This window comes from Callionymus lyra, chromosome 3, assembly GCF_982586985.1.
Source record: "Callionymus lyra chromosome 3, fCalLyr1.hap1.1, whole genome shotgun sequence".
NCBI classification, from domain to species: Eukaryota; Metazoa; Chordata; class Actinopteri; order Syngnathiformes; family Callionymidae; genus Callionymus; species Callionymus lyra.
Window position 1 is genome coordinate 751,927 of NC_141820.1, and position 26,514 is coordinate 778,440.

A 26,514-nucleotide genomic window follows, 5' to 3' on the forward strand; every position below is an offset into this window, starting at 1 on the left:
CAACAATATTACTACAATATTACTAAAATATTACTACAATATTACAACAATATTACTACAATATTACTACAATATTACTACAATATTACTACAATATTACAACAATATTACTACAATATTACTACAATATTACAACAATATTACTACAATATTACTAAAATATTACTACAATATTACAACAATATTACTACAATATTACAACAATATTACTAAAATATTACTACAATATTACTACAATATTACTACAATATTACAACAATATTACTACAATATTACAACAATATTACTACAATATTACTACAATATTACTAAAATATTACTACAATATTACAACAATATTACTACAATATTACTAAAATATTACAACAATATTAATAAATATTACTACAATATTAATAAAATATTACTACAATATTAAAACAATATTACTACAATATTACTAAAATATTACTACAATATTACTACAATATTACTACAATATTACTAAAATATTACAACAATATTAATAAATATTACTACAATATTACTACAATATTACTACAATAGTACTACAATATTACAACAATATTACTACAATATTACTACAATAGTACTACAATATTTCTCTTTCTCTCCACAGACGTCCGTCGACCTGTCAGCAGAACAGCTGGTCAAAGTTGGCAGTTTTCCAAACGACCATCTGGATCCAAGAATCCTTTGAAGGCATCATGTATGTTTTCACACCTCAGTCTTCACCTGGACCAGGTGAGAGACACATTTCAAGTAAACGAATGAAACACATTTAATTTTTATTGGTTTATGTTTTGAACATGTAGTTGGTAGTACTTTTTGAGTACAGATACTTCCTGACCCACCATCACTATTTACTGCAGATTCCAACCTTCTCTGGGTCACGGGGGCAGCAGCTTCAGCAGGGAGGCCCAGCTTGAGGCAGGATCTCACCCCACCTCTGACTACACCTAGAGAAGATGTCCATGAAAGTCATGAAGATCAGACCAGACGCGTCCAACCTTCACTGGAAATGAGTCCGACTTAACACCAGCCCCGTGGACCAGGTTCTGACTCGTTCCACAGAGACCAGACCACAGGATCTGGAACCACCTCCACAGAACTCCCCGAGGGTCGGATCCTGTCAGATCCACAGAACACATGAGGACATGAACCCTCGAGGATCCTTCAAGAGGTACTGACGGGTCAGAGAGACCCGCGACATCCAAGACCCTGAGAAACTCCTCCAGGTCTTCACTGCAGAGGACTAACGACGACCATCTTAACTTGAATAAATACAAAATTAATTAAAGCCGTGAATATTGGCAGCTTATTTGAAACCGGACTTGTTTTAATTATTAAGATTAATCGTATCATTTGACATAATTATTTCTAAAACAGGTTAATGTTTGTAAGTCTCTATATTTCTGATCGTAATTAATTATTAAGATTAATTATATCATTTTTTATCATTTGACATAATTATTTCTAAAACACGTTAATGTTTGTAAGTCTCTATATTTCTGATCGTAATTAATCATTAAGATTAATCGTATCATTTGACATAATTATTTCTAAAACACGTTACTGTAACGTAAATAGTGGCGAGTACACGCATGCGCAGCACGGGCTCCTGCTTCTCTGGCTGACGCATGCGCAGTGGCAGATCCGCGCCACCACAGCAGCAGTGTCGGTCGAGGCCGTCAGTCCTGCGTTTATTTCCTTTTCTTCTGTTTGACTCGCTCAGCCTCGCGATACCGCCTCCAATCTCAGCGTCGGTACGGAGCCGCCAGGCCGGGACAGAGACGGAGAGAGAGGCCTCGGCCATGGAAGCGCTCGGACCCGGTGAGTACAGACGAGGCAGCCGCCGGAGGTGCGTGTGTACGCGGCCGCGGCGCAGCACTGTGGGCCGAGGCTTCACTGAGGCCTCCGCGCGGCGCCGGGAAACACAGGCCGTTAATGGCGTCAGTTGAGTGTTCGTGACAACAAGTGTGTCCAGAGCTGAGCGAAGACACTCTCGTCGTGTCCGTGTATTGTGTGAGTGAGATTTAACAAGGACCGTCCTTTCCTCCCTCCTTTCCTCCCTCCCTCCTTCCTTCCTTCCTTCCTTCCTCGCGTCCTTCCTTCCTTCCTCGCGTCCTTCTTCCGCCTGGTTCCGTGTTTACGTCTCGTGCTCTCGATCTCATTTCAAGTGTCTTCTCGTGGATTCTTCTCCGCGCCATCAGAAGTGCGTGTCTCTTCCGGCGGGTTCGTCCATGATGACAGCTCTGGACGGAAACGTAAAATGAAAGCCAGGAAACGTTGATCGAAACGAAAATGGAAGTGTGTGTCAGTCGTGTAGCTCGACGGCAGGAAGTGTGTGTGTTGTTGTTGTCGTTTCCGCGCGTCTTCTGTGGAACATCGATCTTCTATCGATCTTCTATCGATGTCACTCCTGATAACAAAGACATTATCTCTGAACCTGGTCTGAACGTTGAGACACACCTGGACCAGATGTGTAGAATAACGACGTTAAATATAACATAGATCAATAGTTTTATTATGTTCTGATAGTTACACACACACGTGTTCTTGTGTCTCCTGTCAATCAAATGTTGATGCAGCGAATCAAAAACAAATGATTTGAAATATCTACAAAATTCTAAGATGTTCTAAACAGTTTCAAGTCTGTTCTTGTGTAAGTAAGTAATTTTTATTTATAGAGAGCTTTTCCAGGGTCACAAAGAACTTAAACAATCAAAACAATATTCAATAAAGTATATACTTTAAAGATCAAGATAAAACTGATAACAACACAGGAGTTCCAGAAAATCAAGGAAAAGCCTGAACAAATAGAAACGTATTAAGATGTTTCTTGAAGGAGTCAGTAGATCATCAAACACAGATGTTTCTTGAAGGAGTCAGTAGATCATCAAACACAGATGTTTCTTGAAGGAGTCAGTAGATCATCAAACACAGATGTTTCTTGAAGGAGTCAGTAGATCATCAAACACAGATGTTTCTTGAAGGAGTCAGTAGATCATCAAACACAGATGTTTCTTGAAGGAGTCAGTAGATCATCAAACACAGATGTTTCTTGAAGGAGTCAGTAGATCATCAAACACAGATGTTTCTTGAAGGAGTCAGTAGATCATCAAACACAGATGTTTCTTGAAGGAGTCAGTAGATCATCAAACACAGATGTTTCTTGAAGGAGTCAGTAGATCATCAAACACAGATGTTTCTTGAAGGAGTCAGTAGATCATCAAACACACATGTTTCTTGAAGGAGTCAGTAGATCATCAAACACACATGTTTCTTGAAGGAGTCAGTAGATCATCAAACACAGATGTTTCTTGAAGGAGTCAGTAGATCATCAAACACACATGTTTCTTGAAGGAGTCAGTAGATCATCAAACACAGATGTTTCTTGAAGGAGTCAGTAGATCATCAAACACACATGTTTCTTGAAGGAGTCAGTAGATCATCAAACACAGATGTTTCTTGAAGGAGTCAGTAGATCATCAAACACAGATGTTTCTTGAAGGAGTCAGTAGATCATCAAACACAGATGTTTCTTAAAGGAGTCAGTAGATCATCAAACACACATGTTTCTTGAAGGAGTCAGTAGATCATCAAACACAGATGTTTCTTGAAGGAGTCAGTAGATCATCAAACACACATGTTTCTTGAAGGAGTCAGTAGATCATCAAACACAGATGTTTCTTGAAGGAGTCAGTAGATCATCAAACACAGATGTTTCTTAAAGGAGTCAGTAGATCATCAAACACACATGTTTCTTGAAGGAGTCAGTAGATCATCAAACACAGATGTTTCTTGAAGGAGTCAGTAGATCATCAAACACAGATGTTTCTTGAAGGAGTCAGTAGATCATCAAACACAGATGTTTCTTAAAGGAGTCAGTAGATCATCAAACACAGATGTTTCTTGAAGGAGTCAGTAGATCATCAAACACACATGTTTCTTGAAGGAGTCAGTAGATCATCAAACACAGATGTTTCTTGAAGGAGTCAGTAGATCATCAAACACACATGTTTCTTGAAGGAGTCAGTAGATCATCAAACACAGATGTTTCTTGAAGGAGTCAGTAGATCATCAAACACAGATGTTTCTTAAAGGAGTCAGTAGATCATCAAACACAGATGTTTCTTGAAGGAGTCAGTAGATCATCAAACACAGATGTTTCTTAAAGGAGTCAGTAGATCATCAAACACAGATGTTTCTTGAAGGAGTCAGTAGATCATCAAACACAGATGTTTCTTGAAGGAGTCAGTAGATCATCAAACACACATGTTTCTTGAAGGAGTCAGTAGATCATCAAACACAGATGTTTCTTGAAGGAGTCAGTAGATCATCAAACACAGATGTTTCTTGAAGGAGTCAGTAGATCATCAAACACAGATGTTTCTTGAAGGAGTCAGTAGATCATCAAACACAGATGTTTCTTGAAGGAGTCAGTAGATCATCAAACACACATGTTTCTTGAAGGAGTCAGTAGATCATCAAACACAGATGTTTCTTGAAGGAGTCAGTAGATCATCAAACACACAGATGTTTCTTGAAGGAGTCAGTAGACCATCAAGCGCAAAGAATAATTATGATAGTTTCAATGTTACTTGTGATCCGCTTCATCCACTGAGTTAATAATTATGATAGTTTCAATGTTACTTGTGATTCGCTTCATCCACTGAGTTAATAATTATGATAGTTTCAATGTTACTTGTGATCCGCTTCATCCACTGAGTTAATAATTATGATAGTTTCAATGATACTTGTGATTCGCTTCATCCACTGAGTTAATAATTATGATAGTTTCAATGTTACTTGTGATCCGCTTCATCCACTGAGTTAATAATTATGATAGTTTCAATGATACTTGTGATTCGCTTCATCCACTGAGTTAATAATTATGATAGTTTCAATGTTACTTGTGATTCGCTTCATCCACTGAGTTAATAATTATGATAGTATCAATGATACTTGTGATCAGCTTCATCCACTGAGTTAATAATTATGATAGTTTCAATGATACTTGTGATTCGCTTCATCCACTGAGTTAATAATTATGATAGTTTCAATGTTACTTGTGATCCGCTTCATTCACTGAGTTAATAATTATGATAGTATCAATGATACTTGTGATCCGCTTCATCCACTGAGTTAATAATTATGATAGTTTCAATGTTACTTGTGATCCGCTTCATTCACTGAGTTAATAATTATGATAGTTTCAATGTTACTTGTGATCCGCTTCATTCACTGAGTTAATAATTATGATAGTTTCAATGTTACTTGTGATCAGCTTCATTCACTGAGTTAATAATTATGATAGTTTCAATGTTACTTGTGATCAGCTTCATCCACTGAGTTAATAATTATGATAGTTTCAATGATACTTGTGATCAGCTTCATCCACTGAGTTAATAATTATGATAGTTTCAATGATACTTGTGATCCGCTTCATCCACTGAGTTAATAATTATGATAGTTTCAATGTTACTTGTGATCCGCTTCATCCACTGAGTTAATAATTATGATAGTTTCAATGTTACTTGTGATCCGCTTCATCCACTGAGTTAATAATTATGATAGTTTCAATGTTACTTGTGATCAGCTTCATCCACCGAGTTAATAATTATGATAGTTTCAATGATACTTGTGATCCGCTTCATCCACTGAGTTAATAATTATGATAGTTTCAATGTTACTTGTGATCAGCTTCATCCACTGAGTTAATAATTATGATAGTTTCATCAATGCTTCTTGTCGAAGCACAGTTAAGCTCAATTGAAGATGTTCGAGTTGAAAACAGTTCCACGGCTCTTAACAACTTCTTCAACAAACATAAATGATGGTTTCAATCATGGCGTCATTGAAGAGGTTCGTCGACACCAGCAGAAGATCCATGATCTCTGACACCTTTCAAGCTTCACCGTGACCAGACCCATTAACCAATGAATGACCCACATTGCAAAAACACTGCAGAGGCTTCAGAATGTATAAAGAAAGTCAACTTTAAGTGTATGTTTTACTACTTTTTATTCAGTTTTCCATGTATAATGATGAACATTTCAATTGTGAGCATGTTTTTGTTTGGCTGTGACCCACACTTGGTGTTTGTTCATATTTGTATACGACCATGAAGCCTCGTGACCTTTCTAGCAGCAGAGTCTTGCTTCTCTGTTCTTGTGTGTTAGCACGTTAGCACGTTAGCACGTTAGCTACAAGCTACTTGATGACGGCAGCAGGTCGACTCGTGACTTCATGACTTATGGGCTGTTTAGAGTCAAAGGTGAGAATCCAACCATCAGGGCAAATGTTTTCTCTTAAATACCGTATTTTCTGGATTATAAGTCGCAGTATTTTTCATAGTTTGTCCGCGATTTATACTCTGGAGCGACTTACAGTGCCTTGCGAAAGTATTCGGCCCCCTTGAACCTTTCAACATTTCGCCACATTTCAGGCTTCAAACATAAAGATATAAAATTTTAATTTTTTGTCATGAATCAACAACAAGTGACACAATCGTGAAGTGGAACGAAATTTATTGGATAATTTAAACTTTTTTAACAAATAAAAAACTGAAAAGTGGGGCGTGCAATATTATTCGCCCCTTTACTTTCAGTGCAGCAAACTCACTCCAGAAGTTCAGTGAGGATCTTTGAATGATCAAATGTTGTCCTAAATGACTGATGATGATAAATAGAATAGACCTGTGTGTCATCAAGTCTCCGTATAAATGCACCTGCTCTTTGATAGTCTCAGGGTTCTGTTTAAAGCGCAGAGAGAACCATGAAGACAAAAGAACACACCAGGCAGGTCCGAGATACTGTTGTGGAGAAGTTTAAAGCCGGATTTGGATACAAAAAGATTTCCCAAGCTTTAAACATCTCAAGGAGCACTGTGCAAGCAATTATATTGAAATGGAAGGAGTATCAGACCACTGCAAATCTACCAAGACCCGGCCGTCCCTCCAAACTTTCATCTCAAACAAGGAGAAGACTGATCAGAGATGCAGCCAAGAGGTCCATGATCACTCTGGATGAACTGCAGATAACTACAGCTGAGGTGGGAGAGTCTGTCCAGAGGACAACAATCAGTCGTGCACTGCACACATCTGGCCTTTATGGAAGAGTGGCAAGAAGAAAGCCATTTCTCAAAGATATCCATAAAAAGTCTCATTTAAAGTTTGCCACAAGCCACCTGGGAGACACACCAAACATGTGGAAGAAGGTGCTCTGGTCAGATGAAACCAAAATTGAACTTTTTGGCCACAATGCAAAACGACATGTTTGGCGTAAAAGCAACACAGCTCATCACCCAGAACACATCATCAACACTGTCAAACATGGTGGTGGCAGCATCATGGTTTGGGCCTGCTTTTCTTCAGCAGGGACAGGGAAGATGGCTACAATTGATGGGAAGATGGATGGAGCCAAATTCAGGACCATTCTGGGAGAAAACCTGTTGGAGTCTGCAAAAGACCTGAGACTGGGATGGAGATTTATCTTCCAACAGGACAATGATCCAAAACATAAAGCCAAATCTACAATGGAATGGTTCACAAATAGACGTATCCAGGTGTTAGAATGGCCAAGTCAAAGTCCAGACCTGAATCCAATCGAGAATCTGTGGAAAGAGCTGAAGACTGTTGTTCACAAACGCTCTCCATCCAACCTCACTGAGCTCCAGCTGTTTTGAAGGAAGAATGGGCAAGAATTCCAGTCTCTCGATGTGCAAAACTGATAGAGACATACCTCAAGAGACTTGCAGCTGGAATTGCAGCAAAAGGTGGCGCTACAAAGTATTAGCGCAAGGGGGCCGAATAATATTGCACGCCCCACTTTTCAGTTTTTTATTTGTTAAAAAAGTTTAAATTATCCAATAAATTTCGTTCCACTTCACGATTGTGTCCCACTTGTTGTTGATTCATGACAAACATTTAAAATTTTATATCTTTATGTTTGAAGCCTGAAATGTGGGGAAATGTTGAAAGGTTCAAGGGGGCCGAATACTTTCGCAAGGCACTGTATGTGTGAAATTATTACCACATTATTATATCATTTCACATGTTATTCTCACACTAAACCACAAGAGGGCGCTCTAGGCCTGTGTTGATCATTTCCACGTAGAAGAGGAAGCATCTTCTACCTCCGGAGTTAGTTAGTTGTTTAAAAGTGACACGAGGATGAAGAGTTATTTGGAGTTACACGGATGGTTTGGTAAACTAGTTAGTTATTGATGCTATAGTTCTCTGAATAACTCTTCATATGTTATGTTAACATACCAGGTTCTCACTTCATGTAACGGAACATTATTCTGTTGTTGCCTCTAGTTTTATTTTAATCTTTCAAGATCACATGTTCTTGGATTTTATCAAATCACTTTCCCCCCAAATTGCGACTTATATATGTTTTTACTTCTTTATTATGTATTTCATGTCTGGAGCGACTCGTGCTCCGGAGACACTTCTAGTCCAGAACATATGGTCCATCATGTTGTTCAGTCCCGTTCTTATGAGACCCCTTTAGTGCCCCAAACCCTGAAACCCGCAGTCACTTTGCCCCCCACAGCATGTGTTTTCCAGAGATACCTTCACATTCTGTGTTGTGTCCAGAGGACGTGGTCATCAAATGTTGAAGCTCCTCTAGCTGCTCATCTGAGGTTTTTCCTGTTGGGAATGTTCTAGTAAATTGATGGAAGACTCAGGAGTTGATGCACGAGGACCTTGACCTCCATTCAATCAGACTCACTCCAGGGACTGACTTGAGGTTGTGTTGCCTTTGAAGGAATCGACAAGATCCCCTTTTTTAAAGGACGACTTTCTACTTCCGTTATTTATTTCTCTAGTTTCCTTGAATGTCGTGCTGCGAAGAAACGAGTCGTACTTGATGTTCTGCCGACAAACAAGTTAACGGATGAAGTTACTCGTCTGAGTTAAAATAAACGTGAGCGTCGATGCTGTTGATCTTCGGTGTTTATTTACACGACAAACTACACATCATTCATAGATGCAGAGATGGAAGATGAAATATATATATATATACATATATATACATATATATATGGTATATAATTAGTGTTTAGCTCTCAGTGCGTTCGTTCCAGTTGCTGTGAGTCTGTAACTCTGTCCAGTGTTCTTTGTGTAGTACCTGCTCCAGAACATGACTTTGTGTAGTACCTGCTCCAGAACATGACTTTGTGTAGTACCTGCTCCAGAACATGACTTTGTGTAGTACCTGCTCCAGAACATGACTTTGTGTAGTACCTGCTCCAGAACATGACTTTGTGTAGTACCTGCTCCAGAACATGACTTTGTGTAGTACCTGCTCCAGAACATGACTTTGTGTAGTACCTGCTCCAGAACATGACTTTGTGTAGTACCTGCTCCAGAACATGACTTTGTGTAGTACCTGCTCCAGAACATGACTTTGTGTAGTACCTGCTCCAGAACATGACTTTGTGTAGTACCTGCTCCAGAACATGACTTTGTGTAGTACCTGCTCCAGAACATGACTTTGTGTAGTACCTGCTCCAGAACATGACTTTGTGTAGTACCTGCTCCAGAACATGACTTTGTGTAGTACCTGCTCCAGAACATGACTTTGTGTAGTACCTGCTCCAGAACATGACTTTGTGTAGTACCTGCTCCAGAGCATGACTTTGTGTAGTACCTGCTCCAGAGCATGACTTTGTGTAGTACCTGCTCCAGAGCATGACTTTGTGTAGTACCTGCTCCAGAGCATGACTTTGTGTAGTACCTGCTCCAGAGCATGACTTTGTGTAGTACCTGCTCCAGAACATGACTTTGTGTAGTACCTGCTCCAGAACATGACTTTGTGTAGTACCTGCTCCAGAACATGAATTTGTGTAGTACCTGCTCCAGAACATGACTTTGTGTAGTACCTGCTCCAGAACATGACTTTGTGTAGTACCTGCTCCAGAACATGACTTTGTGTAGTACCTGCTCCAGAACATGACTTTGTGTAGTACCTGCTCCAGAACATGACTTTGTGTAGTACCTGCTCCAGAACATGACTTTGTGTAGTACCTGCTCCAGAACATGACTTTGTGTAGTACCTGCTCCAGAACATGACTTTGTGTAGTACCTGCTCCAGAACATGACTTTGTGTAGTACCTGCTCCAGAACATGACTTTGTGTAGTACCTGCTCCAGAGCATGACTTTGTGTAGTACCTGCTCCAGAACATGACTTTGTGTAGTACCTGCTCCAGAACATGACTTTGTGTAGTACCTGCTCCAGAACATGACTTTGTGTAGTACCTGCTCCAGAACATGACTTTGTGTAGTACCTGCTCCAGAACATGACTTTGTGTAGTACCTGCTCCAGAACATGACTTTGTGTAGTACCTGCTCCAGAACATGACTTTGTGTAGTACCTGCTCCAGAACATGACTTTGTGTAGTACCTGCTCCAGAACATGACTTTGTGTAGTACCTGCTCCAGAACATGACTTTGTGTAGTACCTGCTCCAGAACATGACTTTGTGTAGTACCTGCTCCAGAACATGACTTTGTGTAGTACCTGCTCCAGAACATGACTTTGTGTAGTACCTGCTCCAGAACATGACTTTGTGTAGTACCTGCTCCAGAACATGACTTTGTGTAGTACCTGCTCCAGAACATGACTTTGTGTAGTACCTGCTCCAGAACATGACTTTGTGTAGTACCTGCTCCAGAACATGACTTTGTGTAGTACCTGCTCCAGAACATGACTTTGTGTAGTACCTGCTCCAGAACATGACTTTGTGTAGTACCTGCTCCAGAACATGACTTTGTGTAGTACCTGCTCCAGAACATGACTTTGTGTAGTACCTGCTCCAGAACATGACTTTGTGTAGTACCTGCTCCAGAGCATGACTTTGTGTAGTACCTGCTCCAGAGCATGACTTTGTGTAGTACCTGCTCCAGAGCATGACTTTGTGTAGTACCTGCTCCAGAGCATGACTTTGTGTAGTACCTGCTCCAGAGCATGACTTTGTGTAGTACCTGCTCCAGAACATGACTTTGTGTAGTACCTGCTCCAGAACATGACTTTGTGTAGTACCTGCTCCAGAACATGAATTTGTGTAGTACCTGCTCCAGAACATGACTTTGTGTAGTACCTGCTCCAGAACATGACTTTGTGTAGTACCTGCTCCAGAACATGACTTTGTGTAGTACCTGCTCCAGAACATGACTTTGTGTAGTACCTGCTCCAGAACATGACTTTGTGTAGTACCTGCTCCAGAACATGACTTTGTGTAGTACCTGCTCCAGAACATGACTTTGTGTAGTACCTGCTCCAGAACATGACTTTGTGTAGTACCTGCTCCAGAACATGACTTTGTGTAGTACCTGCTCCAGAACATGACTTTGTGTAGTACCTGCTCCAGAGCATGACTTTGTGTAGTACCTGCTCCAGAACATGACTTTGTGTAGTACCTGCTCCAGAACATGACTTTGTGTAGTACCTGCTCCAGAACATGACTTTGTGTAGTACCTGCTCCAGAACATGACTTTGTGTAGTACCTGCTCCAGAACATGACTTTGTGTAGTACCTGCTCCAGAACATGACTTTGTGTAGTACCTGCTCCAGAACATGACTTTGTGTAGTACCTGCTCCAGAACATGACTTTGTGTAGTACCTGCTCCAGAACATGACTTTGTGTAGTACCTGCTCCAGAACATGACTTTGTGTAGTACCTGCTCCAGAACATGACTTTGTGTAGTACCTGCTCCAGAACATGACTTTGTGTAGTACCTGCTCCAGAACATGACTTTGTGTAGTACCTGCTCCAGAACATGACTTTGTGTAGTACCTGCTCCAGAACATGACTTTGTGTAGTACCTGCTCCAGAACATGACTTTGTGTAGTACCTGCTCCAGAACATGACTTTGTGTAGTACCTGCTCCAGAACATGACTTTGTGTAGTACCTGCTCCAGAACATGACTTTGTGTAGTAGCTGCTCCAGAGCATGACTTTGTGTAGTACCTGCTCCAGAGCATGACTTTGTGTAGTACCTGCTCCAGAACATGACTTTGTGTAGTACCTGCTCCAGAACATGACTTTGTGTAGTACCTGCTCCAGAACATGACTTTGTGTAGTACCTGCTCCAGAACATGACTTTGTGTAGTACCTGCTCCAGAGCATGACTTTGTGTAGTAGCTGCTCCAGAGCATGACTTTGTGTAGTACCTGCTCCAGAACATGACTTTGTGTAGTACCTGCTCCAGAACATGACTTTGTGTAGTACCTGCTCCAGAACATGACTTTGTGTAGTACCTGCTCCAGAACATGACTTTGTGTAGTACCTGCTCCAGAACATGACTTTGTGTAGTACCTGCTCCAGAACATGACTTTGTGTAGTACCTGCTCCAGAACATGACTTTGTGTAGTACCTGCTTCAGAGCATGACTTTGTGTAGTACCTGCTCCAGAACATGACTTTGTGTAGTACCTGCTCCAGAGCATGACTTTGTGTAGTAGCTGCTCCAGAGCATGACTTTGTGTAGTACCTGCTCCAGAACATGACTTTGTGTAGTACCTGCTCCAGAACATGACTTTGTGTAGTACCTGCTCCAGAACATGACTTTGTGTAGTACCTGCTCCAGAACATGACTTTGTGTAGTACCTGCTCCAGAACATGACTTTGTGTAGTACCTGCTCCAGAACATGACTTTGTGTAGTACCTGCTCCAGAGCATGACTTTGTGTAGTACCTGCTCCAGAACATGACTTTGTGTAGTACCTGCTCCAGAGCATGACTTTGTGTAGTACCTGCTCCAGAACATGACTTTGTGTAGTACCTGCTCCAGAACATGACTTTGTGTAGTACCTGCTCCAGAACATGACTTTGTGTAGTACCTGCTCCAGAGCATGACTTTGTGTAGTACCTGCTCCAGAACATGACTTTGTGTAGTACCTGCTCCAGAACATGACTTTGTGTAGTACCTGCTCCAGAGCATGACTTTGTGTAGTACCTGCTCCAGAGCATGACTTTGTGTAGTACCTGCTCCAGAACATGACTTTGTGTAGTACCTGCTCCAGAGCATGACTTTGTGTAGTACCTGCTCCAGAGCATGACTTTGTGTAGTACCTGCTCCAGAACATGACTTTGTGTAGTACCTGCTCCAGAGCATGACTTTGTGTAGTACCTGCTCCAGAGCATGACTTTGTGTAGTACCTGCTCCAGAACATGACTTTGTGTAGTACCTGCTCCAGAGCATGATTTTGTGTAGTACCTGCTCCAGAACATGACTTTGTGTAGTACCTGCTCCAGAACATGACTTTGTGTAGTACCTGCTCCATAACATGACTTTGTGTAGTACCTGCTCCAGAGCATGACTTTGTGTAGTACCTGCTCCAGAGCATGACTTTGTGTAGTACCTGCTCCAGAGCATGACTTTGTGTAGTACCTGCTCCAGAGCATGACTTTGTGTAGTACCTGCTCCAGAGCATGACTTTGTGTAGTACCTGCTCCAGAGCATGACTTTGTGTAGTACCTGCTCCAGAACATGACTTTGTGTAGTACCTGCTCCAGAACATGACTTTGTGTAGTACCTGCTCCAGAGCATGACTTTGTGTAGTATCTGCTCCAGAGCATGACTTTGTGTAGTACCTGCTCCAGAGCATGACTTTGTGTAGTACCTGCTCCAGAGCATGACTTTGTGTAGTACCTGCTCCAGAACATGACTTTGTGTAGTACCTGCTCCAGAACATGACTTTGTGTAGTACCTGCTCCAGAACATGACTTTGTGTAGTACCTGCTCCAGAACATGACTTTGTGTAGTACCTGCTCCAGAGCATGACTTTGTGTAGTACCTGCTCCAGAGCATGACTTTGTGTAGTACCTGCTCCAGAACATGACTTTGTGTAGTACCTGCTCCAGAACCGTGACTTTGTGTAGTACCTGCTCCAGAACATGACTTTGTGTAGTACCTGCTCCAGAAAATGACTTTGTGTAGTACCTGCTCCAGAGCATGACTTTGTGTAGTACCTGCTCCAGAACATGACTTTGTGTAGTACCTGCTCCAGAGCATGACTTTGTGTAGTACCTGCTCCAGAACATGACTTTGTGTAGTACCTGCTCCAGAACATGACTTTGTGTAGTACCTGCTCCAGAGCATGACTTTGTGTAGTACCTGCTCCAGAACCGTGACATGTTTCCACTTCTTTGACTCAAAGTGACATCATTTGTATTCAGACTCAAAGCACTGAGACAAACTTTGCTAAACGTTTCCTGAGCGTCTGAACAAAAGCTTGTCGACCTGATGTTTGTATTTGTGTTTTTAATAATGTGACTTTGATAAAAACACACAAGTGTGACACGATGAAAGACACAAGGCGTGTTTGAGACACATGTTCAGGTGTCACACACACACTCATTACTATAGTGTGTCACACACACACACACTCATTACTATAGTGTGTCCCACACACACACACACTCATTACTATAGTGTGTCCCACACACACACTCATTACTATAGTGTGTCCCACACACACACGTATTACTATAGTGTGTCCCACACACACACTCATTACTATAGTGTGTCCCACACACACACACTCATTACTATAGTGTGTCCCACACACACACACTCATTACTATAGTGTGTCCCACACACACACTCATTACTATAGTGTGTCCCACACACACACTCATTACTATAGTGTGTCCCACACACACACACTCATTACTATAGTGTGTCCCACACACACACTCATTACTATAGTGTGTCCCACACACACTCATTACTATAGTGTGTCCCACACACACACTCATTACTATAGTGTGTCACACACACACACTCATTACTATAGTGTGTCCCACACACACACTCATTACTATAGTGTGTCCCACACACACACTCATTACTATAGTGTGTCCCACACACACACTCATTACTATAGTGTGTCCCACACACACACTCATTACTATAGTGTGTCCCACACACACACTCATTACTATAGTGTGTCCCACACACACACTCATTACTATAGTGTGTCCCACACACACACTCATTACTATAGTGTGTCCCACACACACACTCATTACTATAGTGTGTCCCACACACACACTCATTACTATAGTGTGTCCCACACACACACTCATTACTATAGTGTGTCCCACACACACACTCATTACTATAGTGTGTCCCACACACACACTCATTACTATAGTGTGTCCCACACACACACTCATTACTATAGTGTGTCCCACACACACACACTCATTACTATAGTGTGTCCCACACACACACTCATTACTATAGTGTGTCCCACACACACACACTCATTACTATAGTGTGTCACACACACACACTCATTACTATAGTGTGTCCCACACACACACTCATTACTATAGTGTGTCCCACACACACACACTCATTACTATAGTGTGTCCCACACACACACACTCATTACTATAGTGTGTCACACACACACACTCATTACTATAGTGTGTCACACACACACACTCATTACTATAGTGTGTCACACACACACACTCATTACTATAGTGTGTCCCACACACACACACTCATTACTATAGTGTGTCACACACACACACTCATTACTATAGTGTGTCCCACACACACACTCATTACTATAGTGTGTCACACACACACACTCATTACTATAGTGTGTCACACACACACACTCATTACTATAGTGTGTCCCACACACACACTCATTACTATAGTGTGTCACACACACACACTCATTACTATAGTGTGTCCCACACACACTCATTACTATAGTGTGTCCCACACACACACACTCATTACTATAGTGTGTCCCACACACACACTCATTACTATAGTGTGTCCCACACACACACTCATTACTATAGTGTGTCACACACACACACTCATTACTATAGTGTGTCACACACACACACTCATTACTATAGTGTGTCCCACACACACACACTCATTACTATAGTGTGTCACACACACACACTCATTACTATAGTGTGTCCCACACACACACACTCATTACTATAGTGTGTCCCACACACACACTCATTACTATAGTGTGTCACACACACACACACTCATTACTATAGTGTGTCACACACACACACTCATTACTATAGTGTGTCACACACACACACTCATTACTATAGTGTGTCCCACACACACACACTCATTACTATAGTGTGTCACACACACACACTCATTACTATAGTGTGTCCCACACACACACACTCATTACTATAGTGTGTCCCACACACACACACTCATTACTATAGTGTGTCACACACACACACACTCATTACTATAGTGTGTCACACACACACACACTCATTACTATAGTGTGTCACACACACACACAGTGGTGAACGGGGCCACATGAGGACGCGTTAAAGAAGGTTCAGGAAGTTGTGGAGAGAGCGTCCGGATTGTCTGCGTTCTTGAGCATCACGTGTTAACTGGAGCGTTCAGGAGCGTCCAGGAGCGTCCAGGAGCGTCCAGGAGCGTCCAGGAGCGTCCAGGAGCGTTCAGGAGCGTTCAGGAGCGTTCAGGAGCGTCCAGGAGCGTCCAGGAGCGTCCAGGAGCGTCCAGGAGCGTCCAGGAGCGTCCAGGAGCGTCCAGGAGCGTCCAGGAGCGTCCAGGAGCGTCCAGGAGCGTCCAGGAGCGTCCAGGAGCGTCCAGGAGCGTCCAGGAGCGTCCAGGAGCGTCCAGGAGCGTCCAGGAGCGTTCAGGAGCGTTCAGGAGCGTTCAGGAGCCCTGCAGTCTCCTCGCCATCAGTTGACAAAATACAATACCTCGCCTCATACACTCATTCTTGAAACTATTTTATATTCAACAACAACTATTTTATATTCAACAACAACTATTTTATATTCAACAACAACTATTTTATATTCAACAACAACTATTTTATATTCAACAACAACTATTTTATATTCAACAACAACTATTTTATATTCAACAACAACTATTTTATATTCAACAACAACTATTTTATATTCAACAACAACTATTTTATATTCAACAACAACTATTTGATGTAATAGTTACTTGTCCAGGTCAATGTAGTTCTTCCTTAGGTGGAAACACATCATCACTTCTAAGGTTATTATCTCCATTTAATGCACTTTTGTGTCTCTGAGTGAAAACCTGATGATTTGACGATTTGAAACCATAACCAGTTGCAGGTTAACCTGTTAAGTGTTGCTAGTAACTGATCCTGACATCCTAGCTTGAATATACTCACCATCCATGTGTTTATGTTGCAGAATAAAAACACAAGTGATCATTTCTTAAAGGTTAACACGAGAAAAAAGTGTTGAATCACATGAACACTAATGTAAACATTAAAACATTATAAGCAACAATACAAGGACGAGATGTGACGTCAAAGAGATGCTCAATGAAGTATCTTGATGGAAGGTAAACATCTTGTATATCGGACCGAGGGACCACTGTATGGTCGAGGGGGTTGAGGGGGTTGAGGGGGTCGAGGGGGTCCCTGTTGCTAACGATAATCCCAGACTCGTGGACCCGTCCATATGGCGCTGCTGTCTGTCTCCGAGATGCTCTTTGTCTCGGGTGTAGGGCGACCTGTATGTCTGGGTGGAGCTGGGGGGGCGGGCTGGAGGATAATTGGGGGTCATTGTTTCCCCAAAGCCTGGGTTGACCCAAGTAGGTCAGAGGCCGACGCGCGGCTCCACCGGCCAGTCGGAGGCCATTTCAGTTCAGTCAAGCAGTTGATGTCCACGAGGGGGTCGTGCGACAAGCCTGGCATTGTGTCGCCATCATGTCCTTTATTCAGGAAAATGACATTTATTAGACGGACGAGGGCAGCACGTTTAACAACCTGGGGTTTAATGTCGGCGCTAGATCACCAGGTACTACCAGGTAGTACTCTTGGATGTATTCGTGCTGAAGTGAAAATGGTGAATTGATTTATTTTTGGAATATCATCTTCATATTGTTATGAACTGTTGAACTATAGCTGCACATCCTACTGTCATTGTCCTGATACCATGAATCGATGGACACTTTCTACACTAAATTACTCCTTCTTAGTGACGTTGTAAACGGAAGTTACGTCATATATATATATATATATATATATATATATATTAGTATGTATGTATGTATATACAGGTGTATTTTCAGCAGCAGTAGGAGGATAAACACGTCTTCACTGCTGATACCAGCTTAAATATCTTGTGAATATTTCGATTCTCATATTTTTATTTATTTCTTTTTCCAAACTTGCAAAACGTGCTGCCAGCAGGTGTCGCTAGTGTTCCTACAGCTGGTTGAAACATCATTAAATAGTAGTAGAAGAAGAAGCTGTCGCGTCATTTCCTGTTAGTGTGTAGCAGCAGAGATTGATTTGAGACAAACTATCTGTGGAGGATTAGTTACTAGTTAGTACGTACACTATCCTGATGATACTAACTTCTAGTATACTAAGAGAAGTATGTTTGAGACATACTATCTGTGGAGGATTAGTTACTAGTTAGTACGTACACTATCCTGATGATACTAACTTCTAGTATACTAAGAGAAGTATGTTTGAGACATACTATCTGTGGAGGATTAGTTACTAGTTAGTACGTACACTATCCTGTTGCATACTAACTTCTAGTATACTAAGAGAAGTATGTTTGAGACATACTATCTGTGGAGGATTAGTTACTAGTTAGTACGTACACTATCCTGATGATACTAACTTCTAGTATACTCAGAGAAGTATGTTTGAGACATACTATCTGTGGAGGATTAGTTACTAGTTAGTACGTACACTATCCTGATGATACTAACTTCTAGTATACTAAGAGAAGTATGTTTGAGACATACTATCTGTGGAGGATTAGTTACTAGTTAGTACGTACACTATCCTGATGATACTAACTTCTAGTATACTAAGAGAAGTATGTTTGAGACATACTATCTGTGGAGGATTAGTTACTAGTTAGTACGTACACTATCCTGATGATACTAACTTCTAGTATACTAAGAGAAGTATGTTTAGACATACTATCTGTGGAGGATTAGTTACTAGTTAGTACGTACACTATCCTGATGATACTAACTTCTAGTATACTAAGAGAAGTATGTTTAGACCTACTATCTGTGGAGGATTAGTTACTAGTTAGTACGTACACTATACTGATGATACTTACTTCTAGTATACTAAGAGAAGTATGTTTAGACCTACTATCTGTGGAGGATTAGTTACTAGTTAGTACGTACACTATCCTGATGCATACTAACTTCTAGTATACTAAGAGAAGTATGTTTGAGACATACTATCTGTGGAGGATTAGTTACTAGTTAGTACGTACACTATCCTGATGATACTAACTTCTAGTATACTAAGAGAAGTATGTTTGAGACATACTATCTGTGGAGGATTAGTTACTAGTTAGTACGTACACTATCCTGATGATACTAACTTCTAGTATACTAAGAGAAGTATGTTTGAGACATACTATCTGTGGAGGATTAGTTACTAGTTAGTACGTACACTATCCTGATGATACTAACTTCTAGTATACTCAGAGAAGTATGTTTGAGACATACTATCTGTGGAGGATTAGTTACTAGTTAGTACGTAAACTATCCTGATGATACTAACTTCTAGTATACTAAGAGAAGTGTGTTTGAGACATACTATCTGTGGAGGATTAGTTACTAGTTAGTACGTACACTATCCTGATGATACTAACTTCTAGTATACTAAGAGAAGTATGTTTGAGACATACTATCTGTGGAGGATTAGTTACTAGTTAGTACGTACACTATCCTGATGATACTATCTTCTAGTATACTAAGAGAAGTATGTTTGAGACATACTATCTGTGGAGGATTAGTTACTAGTTAGTACGTACACTATCCTGATGATACTAACTTCTAGTATACTCAGAGAAGTATGTTTGAGACATACTATCTGTGGAGGATTAGTTACTAGTTAGTACGTACACTATCCTGATGATACTAACTTCTAGTATACTCAGAGAAGTATGGTTAGACATACTATCTGTGGAGGATTAGTTACTAGTTAGTACGTACACTATCCTGATGATACTAACTTCTAGTATACTCAGAGAAGTATGGTTAGACATACTATCTGTGGAGGATTAGTTACTAGTTAGTACGTACACTATCCTGATGATACTAACTTCTAGTATACTCAGAGAAGTATGGTTAGACATACTATCTGTGGAGGATTAGTTACTAGTTAGTACGTACACTATACTGATGCATACTAACTTCTAGTATACTCAGAGAAGTATGGTTAGACACAGCACAGGGCTTTGAGTATGAACCGTTCATTGCTGATCCAATTAAAAAGTCACTAATTCCTTATGCAGTCATTATAGCTTTACTTTATGCTAATTTAAACTTTACTCGTATAGACAAAAGTGTTGATTTTAATGTAGCGACTGGAGCTCAGTCATCTTCGTCCAAAACGACGGCTGGAAACATCCAAATACCCTCAGACTGCTCGTCTGTAACGTCTTGTATCGAAGCCTGAAAGTTGGTCTATATTTGAAGGTTGTTTGTAGATCCAAGTCTCAGCGTCTTATTTAACCCTTGATGTTCTAAATATTAAACAAACCTTCTTAACGTCTCCCAGGAATGTTCAATCAACATCCATTCAAACATTTTCTTTGTTATTTTGTTGCTATCGAACGACGGCGGTTGCGGATCGAAGCGTCTTCGTAGAAACTGTCTTAACTCTGAGAGGCTCGTCACACAAACGCTCAAATGTGTGTGACATCATTGATCGTCCTGAGGTTCGTGAACTTTAAATCTAGCGGATCGTAGCTTCATTTTTTTACCGATACCTGATCCGACTCCGAGGGTCTGGGTCGGGCTGATATTGGAGAGCGGTATCACTACTTTCATCCATATAGAGCGTAATGAAGGTTTATCAGATTGTTTTTGACCGTTTGTTGCTTTGAACCTTCGTTCTTGACCCCGAAAAGAGACATTTGAACTGTGAACCTCATCCAAGTCCTCATGTTCCCTCCAGGCCCGCCCGCCCCTGCGTCTCTGTTCCAGCCTCCCCGGCGTCCCGGCCTCGGCACGGTGGGCAAACCCATCCGGCTCCTCGCCAACCACTTCCAGGTGCAGATTCCCAAGATTGATGTCTATCATTATGATATCGACATCAAGCCTGAGAAACGACCTCGAAGGGTCAACAGGTGAGAGGTCGACAGTTTTTTTCTTTGTGACCTTTTGTTTTTGGAGAACTTTGTAATATGGTTGTCGTTGAATATTGTGTATTCACCGAGTTCTCCTGCAGAGAGGTGGTGGACACCATGGTGCGGCACTTCAAGATGCAGATCTTTGGAGACCGACAGCCGGGCTACGATGGGAAGAGGAACATGTACACGGCGCACCCACTGCCGATAGGAAGAGACCGGGTGAGTGTCACGATCGCTATGATGGACGCTGGTGGTTTGGCGACGTTTGATCGTCTCGTGGATCTTCTGCAGGTGGACCTGGAGGTGACGCTGCCCGGGGAGGGCAAGGATCAGACGTTCAAGGTGTCGTTGCAGTGGGTGTCTGTGGTCAGTCTTCAGATGCTGCTGGAAGCTCTGTCGGGTCACCTGAACGAGGTTCCAGAAGACTCTGTTCAGGCTCTGGACGTCATCACGCGTCATCTTCCTTCCATGAGGTACTGATGCCTTCACGCCTGATGGTTTCACTGGAGTGTATTTAAAATAACCCACATGATTTAATCACGGTTAACATAAACCCTCTCAAGGCTCCTTATATTCAATCTTTAAACAGTTGTAAAAATGTGTGTTTGACGTGATTAAAGTAACAAATATTGTGTGTGTTTGACGTGATTAAAGTAACAAATATTGTGTGTGTTTGACGTGATTAAAGTAACAAATATTGTGTGTGTTTGACGTGATTAAAGTAACAAATATTGTGTGTGTTTGACGTGATTAAAGTAACAAATATTGTGTGTGTTTGATCCAGGTACACGCCGGTGGGGCGTTCGTTTTTCTCGCCCCCCGAGGGCTACTACCATCCACTGGGAGGAGGACGAGAGGTTTGGTTCGGCTTCCATCAGTCTGTCCGTCCTGCCATGTGGAACATGATGCTCAACATCGATGGTGAGACTTGAACTGGTGTGAACGTATGTTTGTAACGACTCTTCTCTCGCTCAGTGTCGGCCACCGCCTTCTACCGCGCTCAGCCCGTGATCGAGTTCATGTGCGAGGTTCTTGACATCCAGAACATCAACGAACAGACCAAACCACTCACCGACTCGCAGCGGGTCAAGTTCACTAAGGAAATACGAGGTGGGCTTTAATCTGGGCTTCAGCTTGAAGAACCTCTTTCTCACTCTGAAGGTTGACCAACATTCATGAAGCGTGAGGACAAAGAATTTGTGGAAATTTACATGAGTTCAGTGAGTAAGTAAGTTAGTAATATTTATTTATATAGAGCTTTCCCAGACCAGGGTCACAAAGCGCTTAAACAATCAAAACAATATTCAATAAAGTATATACTTTAAAGATCAAGATAATACTGAGAACAACACAGGAGTTCCAGAAAATCAAGGAAAAGAAAATAAGATAACTTAAGATGTTTCTTAAAGGAGTCAGTAGATCATCAAACACACATGTTTCTTAAAGGAGTCAGTAGATCATCAAACACACATGTTTCTTAAAGGAGTCAGTAGATCATCAAACACAGATGTTTCTTGAAGGAGTCAGTAGATCATCAAACACAGATGATTCTTGAAGGAGTCAGTAGATCATCAAACACACATGTTTCTTGAAGGAGTCAGTAGATCATCAAACACACATGTTTCTTGAAGGAGTCAGTAGATCATCAAACACACATGTTTCTTAAAGGAGTCAGTAGATCATCAAACACAGATGATTCTTGAAGGAGTCAGTAGATCATCAAACACAGATGTTTCTTGAAGGAGTCAGTAGATCATCAAACACAGATGTTTCTTAAAGGAGTCAGTAGATCATCAAACACACATGTTTCTTGAAGGAGTCAGTAGATCATCAAACACACATGTTTCTTGAAGGAGTCAGTAGATCATCAAACACAGATGTTTCTTGAAGGAGTCAGTAGATCATCAAACACAGATGTTTCTTAAAGGAGTCAGTAGATCATCAAACACAGATGTTTCTTGAAGGAGTCAGTAGATCATCAAACACACATGTTTCTTAAAGGAGTCAGTAGATCATCAAACACAGATGTTTCTTAAAGGAGTCAGTAGATCATCAAACACAGATGTTTCTTGAAGGAGTCAGTAGATCATCAAACACAGATGATTCTTGAAGGAGTCAGTAGATCATCAAACACACATGTTTCTTGAAGGAGTCAGTAGATCATCAAACACACATGTTTCTTGAAGGAGTCAGTAGATCATCAAACACACATGTTTCTTAAAGGAGTCAGTAGATCATCAAACACAGATGATTCTTGAAGGAGTCAGTAGATCATCAAACACAGATGTTTCTTGAAGGAGTCAGTAGATCATCAAACACAGATGTTTCTTAAAGGAGTCAGTAGATCATCAAACACAGATGGTTCTTGAAGGAGTCAGTAGATCATCAAACACAGATGTTTCTTAAAGGAGTCAGTAGATCATCAAACACAGATGTTTCTTGAAGGAGTCAGTAGATCATCAAACACAGATGGTTCTTGAAGGAGTCAGTAGATCATCAAACACAGATGGTTCTTGAAGGAGTCAGTAGATCATCAAACACAGATGGTTCTTGAAGGAGTCAGTAGATCATCAAACACAGATGTTTCTTAAAGGAGTCAGTAGATCATCAAACACAGATGTTTCTTGAAGGAGTCAGTAGATCATCAAACACAGATGGTTCTTGAAGGAGTCAGTAGATCATCAAACACAGATGGTTCTTGAAGGAGTCAGTAGATCATCAAACACAGATGTTTCTTGAAGGAGTCAGTAGATCATCAAACACAGATGTTTATTGAAGGAGTCAGTAGATCATCAAACACAGATGTTTCTTGAAGGAGTCAGTAGATCATCAAACACAGATGTTTATTGAAGGAGTCAGTAGATCATCAAACACAGATGTTTATTGAAGGAGTCAGTAGATCATCAAACACAGATGTTTCTTAAAGGAGTCAGTAGATCATCAAACACACATGTTTCTTGAAGGAGTCAGTAGATCATCAAACACAGATGTTTCTTGAAGGAGTCAGTAGATCATCAAACACAGATGTTTCTTGAAGGAGTCAGTAGATCATCAAACACAGATGTTTCTTAAAGGAGTCAGTAGATCATCAAACACACATGTTTCTTGAAGGAGTCAGTAGATCATCAAACACAGATGTTTCTTGAAGGAGTCAGTAGATCATCAAACACAGATGTTTCTTGAAGGAGTCAGTAGATCATCAAACACAGATGTTTCTTGAAGGAGTCAGTAGATCATCAAACACAGATGTTTCTTGAAGGAGTCAGTAGATCATCAAACACACATGTTTCTTGAAGGAGTCAGTAGATCATCAAACACAGATGTTTCTTGAAGGAGTCAGTAGATCATCAAACACACATGTTTCTTGAAGGAGTCAGTAGATCATCAAACACAGATGTTTCTTAAAGGAGTCAGTAGATCATCAAACACAGATGTTTCTTGAAGGAGTCAGTAGATCATCAAACACAGATGTTTCTTGAAGGAGTCAGTAGATCATCAAACACAGATGTTTCTTGAAGGAGTCAGTAGATCATCAAACACAGATGTTTCTTGAAGGAGTCAGTAGATCATCAAACACACATGTTTCTTAAAGGAGTCAGTAGATCATCAAACACAGATGTTTCTTAAAGGAGTCAGTAGATCATCAAACACAGATGTTTCTTGAAGGAGTCAGTAGATCATCAAACACAGATGATTCTTGAAGGAGTCAGTAGATCATCAAACACACATGTTTCTTGAAGGAGTCAGTAGATCATCAAACACACATGTTTCTTGAAGGAGTCAGTAGATCATCAAACACACATGTTTCTTAAAGGAGTCAGTAGATCATCAAACACAGATGATTCTTGAAGGAGTCAGTAGATCATCAAACACAGATGTTTCTTGAAGGAGTCAGTAGATCATCAAACACACATGTTTCTTGAAGGAGTCAGTAGATCATCAAACACAGATGTTTCTTAAAGGAGTCAGTAGATCATCAAACACAGATGGTTCTTGAAGGAGTCAGTAGATCATCAAACACAGATGTTTCTTAAAGGAGTCAGTAGATCATCAAACACAGATGTTTCTTGAAGGAGTCAGTAGATCATCAAACACAGATGGTTCTTGAAGGAGTCAGTAGATCATCAAACACAGATGTTTCTTGAAGGAGTCAGTAGATCATCAAACACAGATGTTTCTTGAAGGAGTCAGTAGATCATCAAACACAGATGTTTATTGAAGGAGTCAGTAGATCATCAAACACAGATGTTTCTTGAAGGAGTCAGTAGATCATCAAACACACATGTTTCTTGAAGGAGTCAGTAAGTTAGTAAAGGTTAAATATAAAATCTCATTTATTTAGTTAAATTAGTTGCCACTTTATACATAATGATTAGAAACAGACGAGCTGATGGTTCAAGACCAGACGAGAGAAACACTTCCTGTTGCTCCAAAGCTTCAGAAGCATCTTCTCATTAGATTCTCATATCGGTTTAGTATTGTTTTGATTGAGTATTGAATATTGTTTTGATTGTTTAAGTTCTTTGTGACCCTGGTCTGGAAAAGCTCTATAAATATTACTTACTTACACGAGTATTGACTAATAAAAGGCTGAAAGGACAAAATATGTAAACAATGGTCAGATATATGACGAGATGTTTCCTCAATAACGTTGTGGTCAGCAGGTGATGTTTGACTAAAATGAGTTTGATATCAATTTGAGTTTCTTGTAATGATTATTATCTGTGAAAATACGGTCAAATCTTGACTGAGGTCTGTTGTTCTCTCAGGTCTAAAGGTTGAAGTCACACATTGTGGTCAGATGAAGAGAAAGTACCGTGTTTGCAACGTGACCCGTCGTCCTGCCAGTCACCAGACGTACGTATCCATGGAACCTTCCATCTTCTCGCTGCTGGCTTCTCATCTCGTCTCCACCGTGCACAGGTTCCCCCTGCAGCTGGAAAACGGTCAAGCCATGGAGTGCACCGTCGCCCAGTATTTCAAACAGAAGTACAACCTGCAGCTCAAGTATCCTCACCTGCCCTGTCTGCAAGTCGGCCAGGAACAGAAGCACACCTACCTTCCCTTGGAGGTCAGTGAGGTCAACATGTGTAGCATCACCTTCTCTCTGGTCACTAGGGATATGAAAAGTAACTTTAAATCACCATCTACCACAATATAGCTTGGAAGGGAATCGCTTGAAAACACACTTTCAACATACTTTTTCTCCACGTATATTTTGGAGCCATTTCGTCATGTTTTAAAACATTTTTGAGTAATGGATACTTAAACTAGTACATATTCTGAAACTTTGATACAATTTCTTTACTATGATTAAAGACTTTATTAAATAATGTATAGAAAAATCA

The 26,514-nt window shown here is 40.8% G+C and overlaps 1 protein-coding gene across 9 annotated transcripts in view; it reads left to right on the forward strand.

Annotated features, from left to right (window-relative positions):
- The first annotated feature begins 1,663 nt into the window (after positions 1-1,663).
- The window catches only part of ago4 (argonaute RISC component 4), a 43,136-nt gene continuing 18,285 nt past the window's right edge, over positions 1,664-26,514 (forward strand). For 5 of the 9 annotated variants that reach the window (XM_087786123.1, XM_087786124.1, XM_087786126.1 and 2 more), the window contains exons 1-8: positions 1,665-1,833; positions 20,992-21,163; positions 21,265-21,385; positions 21,458-21,639; positions 21,951-22,087; positions 22,142-22,276; positions 25,936-26,023; positions 26,090-26,237. In XM_087786123.1, coding sequence (XP_087642249.1) covers positions 1,815-1,833; positions 20,992-21,163; positions 21,265-21,385; positions 21,458-21,639; positions 21,951-22,087; positions 22,142-22,276; positions 25,936-26,023; positions 26,090-26,237 — 1,002 coding nt within the window. In that variant the 5' untranslated portion in view covers positions 1,665-1,814. Of the gene's footprint in view, positions 1,834-20,991; positions 21,164-21,264; positions 21,640-21,950; positions 22,088-22,141; positions 22,277-25,935; positions 26,024-26,089; positions 26,238-26,514 lie in introns of all 9 variants that reach the window. The other 4 variants (XM_087786119.1, XM_087786120.1, XM_087786121.1 and 1 more) reach the window with 1 other exon arrangement.